We start from the raw sequence: 15199 nt of genomic DNA on the forward strand, positions 1-15199 counted from the left end.
GTTAAATAGACACATGATTTGTAATAATATATTAATTAAAAAAAAACATTGTGTTCTGTAATACCTTTTCTAATGTTTTGCCACGCCACCAGCCTTTACTGTCTCCTTCTTTTCCAATTACAATCACCTGACATCCCTGGCGCATTGGTAGTTGATTGAGCTCATTGGGTGCAAAATCATAGATGGCTACAACAATTTCCTCTTTAAAAGGCCATTGGAGAAGTTGATTTAGGCTGCAATTCATAATTATTTTTATTGAACTAGTTGAAAACATTAAAAACAGTTTCTAATCAGTCTTTTACCCAGCAAAATTTTCGCCCAAATCGTTCCTTTCATAAAAAGAAACCAGTTCTATTATAGTTTTAAAGTATCTTCTTGTCGAAAGATAATAAAACACATTCTGGTGCTCTTTTTTCTGATAAATTTTCATATGCTTGATTATTTTCTTATCGGTTCTGAAAATAAATAGAAAATATTATTCGCGACATGATAAAATATCTTCCTCATCTGAAAAGTACTGTATGATATCTTGATGATGATGATGATGATGATGATGATGATGATGATGATGATATATGATAATTGTACACGAGAAAAACTTCGAACTCATCGACTCCGAGTCCGGATCAGTTCACATCAGTTCGGATGGATATGGAAGCATCCGAATGCGTTTGGTCGAGTCCGGGCGAGTAGTTTCGGTTGGCGGTACAAAAACAGTTTTTTTTTATTTTTACTGAGTTTTTGCGTGAAGCATGCGGGAAGTATAAGGTAATTTTTTTTGAATCTGGCGGAAAAGGTAAATATTATTGCAAGAAAGAAAATTTTTATACTATTAGGTACATATTTGATGCATTATTTGAAAGTCAATGAACTCATCAAGAATTGTCTAAACGACAATGGACAGTCATTTCGGAAATTAGCAATTGCAACGTCAACCTAAACTCTACTCGCCCGGATTCTACCAAACTCTACAGGACTCGTTCCGACTCATCGACTCTTCCGGACTAATCTGGACTGATCTGGACTTATCCAAATTGATCCGGACTGATGCAAATTGATCCGGACTGACCAGAACTCATCCGGATTGTTCCGGACTGACCTGGACTGATCCGGACTGATCCGGACTGATCGGGACTGAACTTCTGACCCGAACTTATACGGATTGTTCCAGACTAATCCGGTTTGATTCACCCTGATCCAGACTGATCCGGATTGTTCCGGATTGATCCGGACTGATCCAGAGTCGAATCCGGTTATGATCCGGAGTCGGAGTCATATTTTGCGCACCGTAGTAGGAGTTGATACATGACTCCGCTCCGGATTACCTTACACTTCTGTACAATCATAAGCTACGACAGTTAATTTGAACAGGGGTCTCTAAACTTTTCAGTTCGCGGGTCGCATCGCTTCGCAAATAACGTGTCCCTCAGATTTTATTGTTACCTTTAGCTAATGGATGAACGTTAAATGAACGGAAAATACTAACTAAATACATCAAATTTAGACACAGCATTCTCTTATTGGAGCTTGATTTTCGATGTTTTTAAAGTAGATGTTAAAATTCTGATTGAATTACTCAACAAAAAAGATAGTTCTTTCGAATCTTTACAAAAAGCATCACGGGCCGCATTGGAGACTCTCGAGAGCACACTATGGTGCGACCTCGAAAAAACCGGGGCCATAAGTCATTTTTGAACAAATTGTGATATACTTGGACTGTACATACTGATATACTGTACAGATCGATTATTGTTTAAAATCTGGATTTCCAGTGATTTTATGTTTTGGAAATCCAGATGGTGTCACTGTATACCGTTTTTACAGGGGTTTTCATTTGTAACACAATATGTTTTGCTACACAATATAGAGACATTCGGCCCAATATCAAGGCTGAGCAAAAGGATGATGGTCTTCATACTATAGAGAAAGTCTATATTTGGTGACAAAATCTTTCTAACAAGTGAAAACCCTGTATCTCTTTGCTGTACATTGCCACAAACACATATTTCAATCGGTGAATACAATCGACTCATCAACTTAGTTTTATATTTGAGAACTTTTGAATAATAAAAAGTTTAAAATGATCAAAACGAAATTAAAAACTGAATAATCCAAGAACCTCAAAATAATAATTGCGTCTCATAAATTTTCCAAGAATTCAAACAATTCTTTATTGAAAAAGAAAATAATGTTTAAGACAACTCTATATATAGAGTCTATATATAGACTATATAATATATATATATATATATATATATATATATATATATATATATATATATATATATATATATATATATATATATATATCTTTTATCCGACTGGCCGTTTATCCGTGCTGTATGACAGTTCAAGGTTCAAAAAAATATAAATGAATTTGTTATAAAATATATACTTTAACTCATTGTCTGTGTTATGCGAATATCCTGGCGAGGTCGATTCCCGATGAGTCCGGATAAACGGCGCTCCAATGTAATTGGTTTTATCCAATATTTCCAATTGATTGATCTAGTTTGACACAACGATTTCAACACCGCTTAGTGCAGTTTCTAAGCCGGTACGTTCATTTGATGTATCTACGACAATAACACTTAAACCTTCCGCGTTAGTTACAAAAATTGTGTTTCGGTTTCTGGATATGTTATTACAAAACGTACGTAAAAAAATTGTGTGTTGTGTGTAACTTTTTTATCAATAGTTACTAGAATCCTATTCTAATACTAAAGGCGCCGCAACCGTTTGTACGATAGTGCAAGAGAACGATTTATGTATAGCGCACCCTGCAGAGGCGCGCGCTCCAAACATGTTTGAATGGATTTTTGTTATATTTGAGATTAAATGATAAATTTGATTTTTTACAGCTTGTTGAACACAATTAAGAGGGGGTTCAAAGAAAAATAAGAAGTGTACTTAACTTTTTTTAAATTTATTACCAAAGATAAACATATTGTTTTTAATCCTAGTTTTTGCAGTTACAGGCGGTCCCCGAGAAGATACACGGTATCTTTTATATGACGATTCGGAGATACGCGGTTTTCTAAATTTGACAATTCTTTGAGCAAATTGCACTGATTTGACACATCCATTGTCCATTTCAAAAGGTTTATTCAGTCAGAATCATATCAAATAATTAAATAAGAGCCTAAAACAACCCCCTACTTGCGAAATTATAGAAAAATTTGTGACATTTTGGCTGGAAATCCCGAGATTCGACTTACGCGAAAATTCAAGATACGCGGTATTTTGCTGCCGTTTTCGGTTCCCATTAACTGTGTATCTCGAGGAACGCCTGTATATTATATTGGACATCGATAGTGAGACAAGAAAGTATAATATTACTTACTTCAGGCTAAGCGCATATATTGTTTCACTTTCATGAGAGGCACCTTGCGGACGGACACGTAGCAGATAGGTTCCAATCTTTTTGTTTTCTAGACGCTGGGTAGCTGAATCTCGATTCATTGTACCAACAAACCAGTTGAACTCCGAAAGCAATCGGTCACATACCGGCGGCGGTGTTTGTTGCAATTGCTTGCATCGACCAGTTGACGAAATACATCCTCTGTGTACTACTATTTCACATACTTTGCATCGATAACCTTGATGTATTTTTCCCTTCAAAAACTTCGAGCAATGGCGACAGATGACAGGCGTATCAAAAGTGTGTATAACAAATTTATGATCAGTATTCTTGCATCCTACGGGTTCCAAGGTTTCCCTATAGAAAATTTCAAATAAAAATAACAAGGGGTTCAACATAATACTAACTATGTCTCATGGGCATAATTATGCCAATAAAATGAACAGCATAAATGTCCTAAGCATATGGTTATGAAATTCCCTTGGACTGAAAGATTATATTTCATACAACTAGTAGTACATTAACTACTTATTGTCAATTGTTTGGTTATCATAAAATATCAAATTATTACCAAAATATAATTTTTATTTATTTTTTTATACAAATTTACTATTTGAAAATTTACTTACATTGCTGTTTCAAATGCTCTCTTCCATTTTTCGCGTTCTTCTTCAGTTTTCATATAAAGCGTGAAAGCAGTAGCTTGCGTTTTGCGTGCTAATAGCAGAGAATACTTCAAACGACCATCACGACCTAAAGTGCGACGAGAATTTAATATTTCTATCCTGTAATCCAACAAATTGTGAGCTTCTCGGAAAGAATATTGTGCTTCCTGTAAAGAAAGGTAGAAACCCAGAGAAAATTAATTCTAATTTAGTTCAGTGAAAAAATGGCCATGCTTTTAACATTTCAATCAAAGCTTACCCCGATCTTGGTATTGGAATTTTTTACCAGAATCATAACCTTTTCGAAGACAAAAGCATATCGATGCTTCATTTTTTGGTCTTCGTGTGCTTTTATATTAAGATCCCCGTCAAGTAATAACCGTCCATATTGCTCGAGATTGTTGCCGTTGGGAAGGTTCAGATCAGAAATACTTTCCTGTTGTTAATATGACAAAAATATTAAAAAATTATTTTTAATTTGAGGTTAGAAAAACGTTAAAAACATACAAACATATAAACACGTATAAAGTTAAACGTGTATTGTGAAACACAAACCTTTACTTTTTGTATCACTATAAGATGTTCAGAATCACGCTTTACTTCATTAGAATACTGTGCAACATCTACCATCGCTTCTTTGGCCCGTTCCAATCCTCTAAAATCGTCATGCGTCTGAAGTAATCGTTATAGTATATAGATATGGAGGTTAATAAAAAACGAAGTAAATTGATTTAACTTTTAAAAACTTACTGGCACCGTTTCTTGTACAAGCTTATCTAACAATAGATGATATTTTAAAATTCGTTGCATCGGAACAGATAAAATGTCTCGAAGTTGTAATCTTCCATCGCTATGTTCTTTTTGGCTTTGCTGAAACATATACGTTTATGTTTGAAAAAAGTATACCATTACCAATAATTTAATTTTAATTAAGGTCAGTCAAATAAGAAGCAAGCACTTTTTCATTCATTTTGGAAATCTGGTATAAAATCATTTTAACACGTTGTCTGCCACGTCAGCCACTATGTGGCTGACGGGTTTTTTTCCGATCGGGCCACGTCAGCCACATAGTGGCTGACACATTACACATTGTAAAAGACGTGTTACAAGAGATAAATTTGCATGTATTTGATCGGTTCTTTCACAATGCTTTTCTTTCACGGTTATTATTTCTCAAAAAAATGATTCAAATATCAAAATGAGTTTCTATTATGTTTCCATAAATAAATGAGAATGAGAATGAACAATAATTAAAAGATCTTGGAGTTCATTTATTCATCCTTTACTTTTGATGCACAATCTTAAAACACTCATCACAAAGTTGAGGTTGATCGGGACAGCTTGGACAATACGTAAACGATCTTTTCACAGTTTCACGTGCCTTTCATCGGCCCGTGCTTTGCCTGTCATTGTTGTAGCATCGTTTGCATGCGCGTACCAAAGCGTTGCAAAGCGTTGGAGTCGGAATGTCACCAACTTTTGCGAGAGGTAAAGAAAGGGAAGGGAAGGGAGGGGAGGGGGGTTCCAAGAATGAAATGCCATGGAATTAGCCCAACAAACGACATTGTGGAGCGACTGAGACAACAAAGAGAATTGGTGAATTTGATTCAAAAGAGAAAAAATGCAAAAGCAAATGCATTCGTTTCAAAGAGTGATTCCGTGGCCTGACGGGGCAGTTCAGTGGGCATGTATGGTGGCAGACAACGTGTTAACGCGCCAAGGAGCGTTAGGCTTTAGCATTGACACCGTGGGAAAATTTAGCAATTGCATAGTCTATAACAACCACGCGCTTAGCAACGAAAGCGTGGTTGTTATAGAATACACCTCAAAAGTTAACATCCTTCTCCTTTTCTCCGTTGCCATGGTGAAATACGGAATGCGCTTTCTATTTCTTGATTGGGATTCACCGTAAGGCTACACGAGGTGAAATATACAGCGAAATGAACTATTTGACAGGTGAAATATCTGACAGATACAGCTAAAGAGTTGGGGGAGATACAATATCCGCTTTCGAAATTCCCTTAAAAAGAATATCTTTCTAAGCGGAACATTCCCTAGTTGCAAGAAATGATGAATTGTTGACTGAAAATTGACGAAATACTTGATATTAAAGTTATTTTAAGGATTTAATTGCGATTGTGTACACGTTATTTATTTACATTGCACATCAGCTGGTTGCTGTGATACTTTATCCGTCAGATATTTCACCTGTCAAATAGTTCATTTCGCTGTATATTTCACCTCATGTAGCCGCGTGGTCAGATTTTTCCTAGATTTGTTGAAATGTTGGTGTTAGTATAAATATATTTTCACTTTTGCAATACATTTACAGGGTTTTCAGTTTCGAATGTAAACGTTGTTATTCACCGCAGGCAAAATGTTGTTCCACATCGACCTGACATTTCATTTTCATCACAATAATTTTTAATTTCTACAGCATGATTTTCAACATGACTCAAGCTGGATTGAGCTTGACAGTTCTTTGTTATGTGTTGAAAATCATGTGTTGAAACTGGAATTTTGTTTTGAATCAAATAAACCATTTGACAAATGTAGAAAAACATCTTGGATGCGGAGAAACAATGTTTACATTCAAAACTGACTTGGAAACCCCTGTAAATAAGTACCCCTAAAATACAACTAATTAGATTCAATTATTTTAATTCGCCTGGTTATGAAACATAGCAATGAATTCAACACATTAATTCCAATCAGTCGATTAATTTTGGGCCGGTCCCGTGGTCAATCTTAGAAGATGATGGTCAAAAGTTCAAGCCCCGTATGGATCGGACCTCCAATACGTAGGACTGAATATCCTGCTATGGGCACATCAATTTGGCACCATATATCCAAGATTGGAGGCCTTTCCGTTTTAAGTTGGTAAGCTGAAATTTCAGCCTGTCAGTTGTTTGCATTGTATACCAGTTTTCGAGCAACTATCTAAGTGGGTATAATATACAGGTGGGCTTATCCCAAGGTGTATGAATTTAGAAGGCTGATTTTTATCGCTTCTGCTTCTGAATGAAGATTTTAAGAGTGTTTTGAGTATTCGTCAAGCCTCCAGAAAGCTCGTTTGAACAAAAGTTTTCACCCATCTTGTCAAAAAGTGATATTCAAATTTGGTTATAAAAACATGCTATGAGACCATCTGGACTACATACACGTGTGTACGAAAATTTTACGTAATCGTACAACCGCCTACCCGGGTAGGCCATACATTTTGTATGGAACAATGATGTTTTTCGTGGTTAAAAGAGTATATCTTTTAAATTTCTTGTAAGATTTGAATGAAAACTGTCTTAAAGGTTCATTATAATTTTTTATAACATATCTTAGTAAAATTAGAATTTAAAAAATCCTATCAAGATTTTTTTCAATCAATAATATGTTCTAACTCCACCACCATAACTGGCCAGGCCGCATGTTTTAAGTGGATGATTAGTCTTTTTATAAGTTTTACTTACGTTTCTTTCAAAAGTTATATACATTTTTCAAAATGTTTGTTGTATAAAAATATATGTTGACGATCTATAAAATATGCTCATCATCTTTTATTAAAAACCGGCTCCGACCGGCTCCAGACAACTTCGAAACCTCCTCCACTAAAACCCAACGGAGCCGGCTCCGCACCCATGGCTCCGCACCCACGGCTCCGAAGCTGACACCGCTCCAGTGGCTCCGCACCATCGACTCCGCACCCACGGCTCCGGAGTCGGTTTTAACAGATTGCTAAAAAAATCCTTTTCAATAAAGTTTCAATGGGAAAGATCCGAAAATAGCTTAGTAAATAATGTTGTAAAAGAATTTATAAAAAAAATCGATAAATTTTGAACATCGTTCAACAATCACATCGCGTGTTAGCTTCTACACTTGAAAGAAGATAGATTCGTTTTTTAGGCTATCATACAATGCCGTCTCTATTGAAACGTTAGTCCAGAGCCGTTGGTCCGGAGCCGTTGATTCGCCGCCGGCTCCGGAGCCATTGATTCGTCGCCGACTTCGGGGCTGTTGGTGCGAATCCGGGTCCGGAGCTGTTGGTGTGGATCCAGTTATTTGTTATTTGTTATTTATTAATTAAAATTCAACGGACCGCAAGTGGCCCACTTGAAGCGAATTCATTTACATTCATTCATTATAACATAGTCACATTTCGGTCATTCATTTGTCACGCTTAGTCTTAAGTAACATAATTAACATGTAAAAGGTCGCACGACACGAATACTATTTAACAATGCGGTGCGCGACATGTCAGGTTGATGACGATCACAAATAACATTAAACTCACGGCACATACGAATAAACGGATCAGAGGAGCCAAAGCGAGTGCGGCGTTCCTCCACGTCAAGTAGCGATCTACCTCGGAGCGATCTCGGCGGGACATACATGTTGAGCCTCGAAAGAAGCGCGGGCGAGTCGATCCGATTGTCAAGAAGTCCCGCGACAAACAGCCTCTGAGCGTTGCAGTTCCGCTGCTTCAGCGTCTCGATGCCAAGCAACGCACAGCGTCCCTCATAGTCCAGTTGGACACTCCAGGAGCGCAAAGCGAACCGCGTGAATTTGCGCTGGATCGACTCTAAACGAGCTAGGGGACGAGCAGCTGTAGCCCACCATACTACTGAAGCGTATTCTCACACTGGTCGCACCAAAGCACAGTATAGCGTCTTGATGCATACCGGGTCAGTGATGTCTCGTGCTATTTGTTTTAGTAAGCCGATCAATTGGTTACCCTTAGTGACAACGTGCTCTAGCTGGTCGTGGAAGCTCAACTTTTCGTCAAGGAGCACTCCTAGATCCGTGACACAGCTTTTGCGACCAATGGTAGATCCATTTAACGCATAGTCATACACTAAGGGGCACCGCTTTCTCGCAAACGTAACGACAACACACTTCTCGACGCACAATTCAAGACCACTCAAAGAGTACCAAGCCTGGAAGGCACTTAGAGTGGCTTGAAGGCGGAGTTGGTCTGACCGGTCACGGATAGGCAGGAACAGCTTCGCGTCGTCTGCATACAGTAGGTGGCCGTCAGGAGGGAGCAACCGTGTTACGTCATTCAGGAAAATGACAAACAGCAGCGGTCCAAGGTTACTCCTCTGCGGCACCCCCGAAGAAGCATCGATACGGCGCGACGTATGGGGTCCCATCTTCACGCAGTATGTGCGACCAGCAAGATAGGAGCGCATCCAGGCCAGCAGCTGCACGGGCAGACCAAGCGTTTCGAGCTTTGCGAGCAGCAAGGCGTGCGGAACGCTATCGAAGGCAGCCTTGATGTCCGTGTAGACTGCGTCGATCTGCGAGCCGGCATCGATGGTCCTGTGGCAGAGGCTAACGAACTCAACCAGGTTGGTGGTGGTTGAACGCTGAGGGACAAATCCATGTTGAGCTGTGCTAATGTAGTTCGAGCCAGCTGCGAGGAGAGGTTCGTACACCAGGAGCTCGAAGACCTTAGCGCAGGCACAAAGCGATGTAATGCCACGGTAATTACATGCATTTGATTTGTCCCCCTTTTGTGCACTGGAACAAGCCACGAAGTTTTCCAGAAGGCAGGATAGATGCCCGAACGCAGCGAGTCGCGAAAAATCGAGGCCAGGATAGGCGCGATGGTGGTGCCACAACGCTTCAGCGTGGAAGCCGGGATCCCGTCAGGCCCTGGAGCAAACGAAGATTTCAGCCTGTCAATCGCTTTCGAGACTGAATACTCATCGATGATCGGCAAGTTTGGGGCCATAGCATCCACCGGTACGTTTGATAATGCGTCGGCTATCTGCCTTTCATCAGTTACAGCTGGAAGGAAGGTGGCGGCAAAGCGCGAGGCAAAAATATCACATACTGCAGACGGATTGTTGCCGTTGCGCCCGTTGTAACTGACGGAGCTAGGAAAACCAGAGGATTTCCGACGTTTGCGAAGTTCCACAGTACACGTGAATTGCCGCGGCAGCGCAAAACCGTACGCCGTACGTGCCCCAGGTAGCGGAACCTGTTATAGCGCCGATAGAGAGAGTGCGCAGTATTATAGTTGCGCAATGCAGCGGGACACCTACGCAACAAATAATCGCGATACGCGGCAGCTTTAGCCGTTTTGAGCCTGCGCAGCGTTCTGTCACCCCAAGGGGGGCCTCGTTTAGGTCGTTTCACCGGCGTGCATTCATTCAGGGCTTGCAACATGAACCGCTCAAAATCTTTCACAGCGAGGTCAAGAGTGGCGTAACGGGAACAATCGAAGACATTCGCGAACGAAGCGATCATCGGCAGGAGCCTGTTAAAGTCCGTCCGCGCGTAGTCAAGGCGTGATGTTCAATGGAGCCGTGGGTGCAGAGCCGACTTCGGAGCCATTGGTGCGCTCCAAAACACCCATCCCTATTCGGCAGTAACACTATGATTAAAGTATGAATGTGTGTCTTAACTTTCAGCCAATTCTATTTCGTTTGCTTGTAGTGGTTGGTATCATTTTAAAAGAGGTGATTTCAGTGTTAATTTCGATATATTGTTACACTGTAATACAACATTTGAAAGAAAAGAAAAAGGCCGGTTGGGGTGTTGGAGTTACAGCACATTTTCGATTGAAAAAAATATTGATAGGAGTTTTAAAATTCTAATTTTACAACAATATGTTATAAAACATTATTGTGACCCTGTAAGACAATTTTCATTCAATTCTAACTAGTATTTCAAAAGATATACGCTTTTAACTTCGAAAAACATAATTCTTCCATACAAAATGTATAGCTTATACGGGTAGGCGGTTGTACATGTGAAGGGGGTATTTAAACTTAAATAATTAAAAAAAATATTTTAACATTTTTGGTATTTTTAATTTTTTGGACATGGGTAGAAAACATATTTTCTGAGGCATTTTTAAAATTTGAAGTCGATACGATTTTTTAATCCAAAGTTATTTTGAAATAAAGATGCGAAACTTACACGGGTAGGCGGTTGTACACATTACGGTTTATGCACCTTGGGGTAAATGTAAACAACACCGTGTTTTGCTATTTTTCGAGCAGGTACTCGAATCTAATTCTAGCTTTGAGACTAGTATAATCTAGACTGAAAATTGCAGGCTAGTGTTGTGTGGTTTTGTTTGGGGTGTTTACATGATTTCAGCCTCCAACTGTCAAACTCCATACAAAAAGCTGACTAGAATCGTGAAGGGCCCCATTATTAGTGGCAAAAGTAGGCTTACACCAAAAACTTGGTTTGATATAAGTAGATCTAAACTTGGAAATGATGCAAGAATCGGGGTATGATCAACTACCAGGATTTTTGAAAGGGCCTCTTTAAAAATAAAAGAATTAGGAAGATTTATCCGATGACGGCAACTCAGATACACAGGCCAGCAGGCTCCTTTAAAATCAGATTACAGGTCCGCATTATCATTCAGAAGCAATGACTATTAAGTTCTTTGATAGTAATAATTAAAAAAGCCTGTATAATGGCAGCCTGTAGATTAAGAAAAATAAGACAAATCAAAAGTACACTAAAAGTAATAACTGGTAAAAAATCAAACCAACTACAGTCTGAACTCACTGGTTGAGCTTCGATTCCCTGCCAACTATTGAATAGGGAAAATGTACCAGTATTGGGCAGGTTAGTGCAGCAGTTTCACAAAAACTGCTCGTACACTTACAATTTGTATTACTTTTCATAAAAGTGACATTAGTTTTAACGATAAACTATCGTATTATGTTGTGCTATTTTTTATTTGCCGATTTAAATGTATTTTTTAGAGATATTCGTGAAAATGCAAACACTGGTTTTGTTCCTATTTTCGGCAGTTTGGCCCTATTTTCGGGGGCTGTGCTCCTATTTTCGGCAACGCGAATACGGGTCGGTAAATGTTTTAATCAATGCCAATAGATAGACAAAAATGTTTAGTTTTACACTTTCACTTTCCTAAGATCTGTGTTGTAAAGTACTTAAATTATAAATTTTATGTTGCCCATTTTGGGCATTTTGCTGGCAATTTTTAGAGTCATTTTGATTTGAGTTACAAGCAAAGTAGGCACTGGAGAAATGAGACTGCCTGACGGCTATAGAGTACGGCAAATTAATATTTTTCTCTCAAGTTATTTGATTATTTATAGTGAAAATGGTGATATTTGTTAGAAGAAATGTCGTTTTATGTGTCGACATACACATTGCAGTTTTCTGATCAAGTTATAAATGAATATTCAGCCAAATCAAAAGTGTATTTTTGTTTCAAGTTTCGGCAGGAGCCAACAGCATTGATTTGTCAAAAATCTACATTTACCTATTTTCGGCAGCATTTAAAGTGAATAATTACTTGTTTTTAGTGATTTAAAAATTCCAAGCGGGCTAGTATAAAATCTGCAACCAAAGAATATTTCATAAAAACCACACCTTCATTGTTTTGGTGTTCTGATTCTCTTAATAATGAGACCTGCCGAACTATTGCCTGACAGCAAATCTGCCGAAAAATTGTGAACTCCGCACATTTTGTTTGAAATTTTGAAAAATATGCAAGGAAATGATGTGATACTTCGTATATGAAAAACAAATGAGTATATCTCTTTCTTAAAAATATGTGTGGAGACTATTCTCAACGCGTTTTTGCGTAATTACACGTTTTTAGTTACCCTGCCGAAAACAGGTACACTGCCAAATACTGGTACAGTTACCCTATGTGATTTTAAATTAGCACGTTTATCTATACAATTTTTTTTCATATTTTTCTCGGCAAGCCATGAGATTTTTGTGAAATTTTCAAAACCCGGTTTTTTCATACAAACGCTTGCTTTTAATTGAGCTGTCAGCCAATTATCGAGCGTTCAACTAAAAAGCATGCCAACTAAAAAGCGTTCAACTATTGAATTCTTACGGTATTATTTTTCCTATCAAGTGATTGAATTATTTATCGTGAAATTGATTATATTCAATACAACAAATGTTGGCAGGAGCCCACAACATTGATCTGTCAAAAATCAACATTTACCGAGTACCTATTTTCGGCAGAATTTAAAGTTAATAATTACTTGTTTCCCATGATTTTAAAATTCCAAGCGGACTAGAATTATGCAACCAATGAATCTTTCATAAAAACAACACTTTTATAGTTTTACTGCTCTGGTTCTCTTAGTAACGAAACCTGCCGAACTATTAGCTGACAGCAAATCTACCGATAATTTTTTAACTCTGCACATTTTATTTGATATTTTGAAAAATACTAGTTAATTTTGCAATCGAATTTATGGAAAATTATCGAAGGCATTTTTGTAAAAACCATGGCGTATGATATTTGATTTTGGTGTAGAGTATTTACTCATACTCTTTCACTATTCGTACTTCTTAGTCCAAGTTACAGTTCTTATTTACATCATGGGACAACCTATTATCCTTAACTCAGATTATATAAAAAAAACTATTCATGATTATTTACTTTTTCCAGTTCATTTTCACATGGTCCATGTTGTTATCAATTCTGTGGTTCTTAATTCCACTTATACTTTTTGGTTTATTCCCAAATTTTGTTATTAGGGCACAATGGCATAGCTGTGCCAGGGTGTATCCTGATGTAAGGGAGCATGGTTTTATTTACCTCATTTACTATAATGTTCCCTCATACTATCCGGTAAAATTCTGAAACTTATCTCTTTCTATACACCAGTGTAGAGGCAAATGCTAAAAAACCTCGCAAAAAATAACACAATAACCCTTTCTTTATCCCGTATTTGCTATCTCTCAGAGGTCAATCCATGTTCCACTTCTTGTGAAAGATTCCTTAAATGTCGTTCACCAATATTATTATGCGTCCCAGTTTCTTTTGTTGTACTTTTGAAAATCTAAATAAAAAAATTAAAGCATAGCCGGATAGAATTGGATAATGTTTCTTTATCCTGCTCTTCTTTGATCATTATTGCACTCCAAAAATTAGACAAAGAACTAATTGTTTCTTTGATTTGGTAAAACACGGAAAACGACGAACAATAATGAATAAAAGAGTAAGAGAACAATAGGATAAGTAGAGCTCAGTGTTGTAAACTGTTGTCATTTTTTTTTGACGTTCGCAGTAGGCTACTGGTCAAAATCATTTTTCGTACATCACATTCACTGTTGCCATGACACGACTGTTGAAGAACGACATTCATTTCTGTAGTTACCGTCAGTGTCTTTGCGATGACATGACTGTAAACAAATGTAGTTTGAATGTCAATTGACATTCATCTTGTGAATCCTGATCTGCTTGGTGCCTTTACCGATCGTAAGTGACTGAACAATTAAATATTTTAACTTGGCCAGTGCGAAAATCAGTGTCTTCTTGCTGGTGTACACGAATTTAAAGAAAAAATGTTACAAAGGAGAAGGCGATGTAGTGCACTCGAAAATGAAAGTCAAATGAATGTCGCCAAAAAATGTCGTCGAATCAAACGACATTTTTTGACATGACTGTAGAATGAAAGAGTGAAAACTGAATGCGAAGCTTCAAATCGTGTCAAAGTAGGCAATTTCATGTCAAAGAACGTCACCGCTAACAACACTGGTAGAGCTAAGAGAAAGAGTGCAAAAATGTTCGATGAAAAAAGAGAGATAAAGTAGTCTGATCAAAGTAGTCTGGTTAGGAGCTACGCTCTTTTGTTTCATAGTTACAACGCTACGTTACTTTTCAAGCGAAATTAACGGCAGTAACGCACCGTTAGTCGTTGCTAGAATTTGTATTATAGACTAGTAAAAATGGCCCGGTTACGGCAGCAGCGTTTATTGAGAGGCATGTGAGTATTGCGCTTCAATCAACCTTTTTTTTTTTTTTTTGATCGTTTGTAAAATATTTTTGTGTGTGTACATTATGTACAGTCAGTCCAACAAGTATTCATCTATCTGAATATTTTACAGAAAAAGACTAATTATGGCCGCAATAGGCATGGGACGGTAAAAGTAATCATGGGGTTTGATAAAGGGACTATCAATACACACGCACTGCTAAAAATAAGCATTTAAATAGTGCAATAACAATTAAATTAATAAAAAAACTAAAAAAGGGGGCCTTCACGATTCTAGTAAGTTTTTGTATGGAGTTTGACAGTTGGAGGCTGAAATCATGTAAACAATCCATACAAAACCACACAAAAAACTAGCCTGCGATTTTCAGTCTAGAAAATTTTAGCCTAAAAGCTAGAATTAGATTCGAGTACCTGCTCGAAAACACGGGTTTGTTTAC

The 15199-nt window shown here is 37.9% G+C and overlaps 1 protein-coding gene across 2 annotated transcripts in view; it reads right to left on the bottom strand.

Moving 5' to 3' along the window:
* Positions 1 to 15199, bottom strand: part of LOC120900637 (protein vav) — a 59958-nt gene that overhangs the window by 754 nt on the left and 44005 nt on the right. For both annotated transcript variants that reach the window (XM_040307916.1, XM_040307917.1), the window contains 7 exons: positions 4777 to 4896; positions 4582 to 4698; positions 4286 to 4462; positions 3991 to 4193; positions 3344 to 3718; positions 303 to 455; positions 65 to 233 (listed from right to left, as the gene is read on the bottom strand). In XM_040307916.1, the coding sequence (XP_040163850.1) occupies positions 65 to 233; positions 303 to 455; positions 3344 to 3718; positions 3991 to 4193; positions 4286 to 4462; positions 4582 to 4698; positions 4777 to 4896 (1314 nt within the window). The remainder of the gene's footprint in view (positions 1 to 64; positions 234 to 302; positions 456 to 3343; positions 3719 to 3990; positions 4194 to 4285; positions 4463 to 4581; positions 4699 to 4776; positions 4897 to 15199) is intronic.

Source organism: Anopheles arabiensis, chromosome 3 (genome assembly GCF_016920715.1).
Source record: "Anopheles arabiensis isolate DONGOLA chromosome 3, AaraD3, whole genome shotgun sequence".
NCBI lineage: Eukaryota > Metazoa > Arthropoda > Insecta > Diptera > Culicidae > Anopheles > Anopheles arabiensis.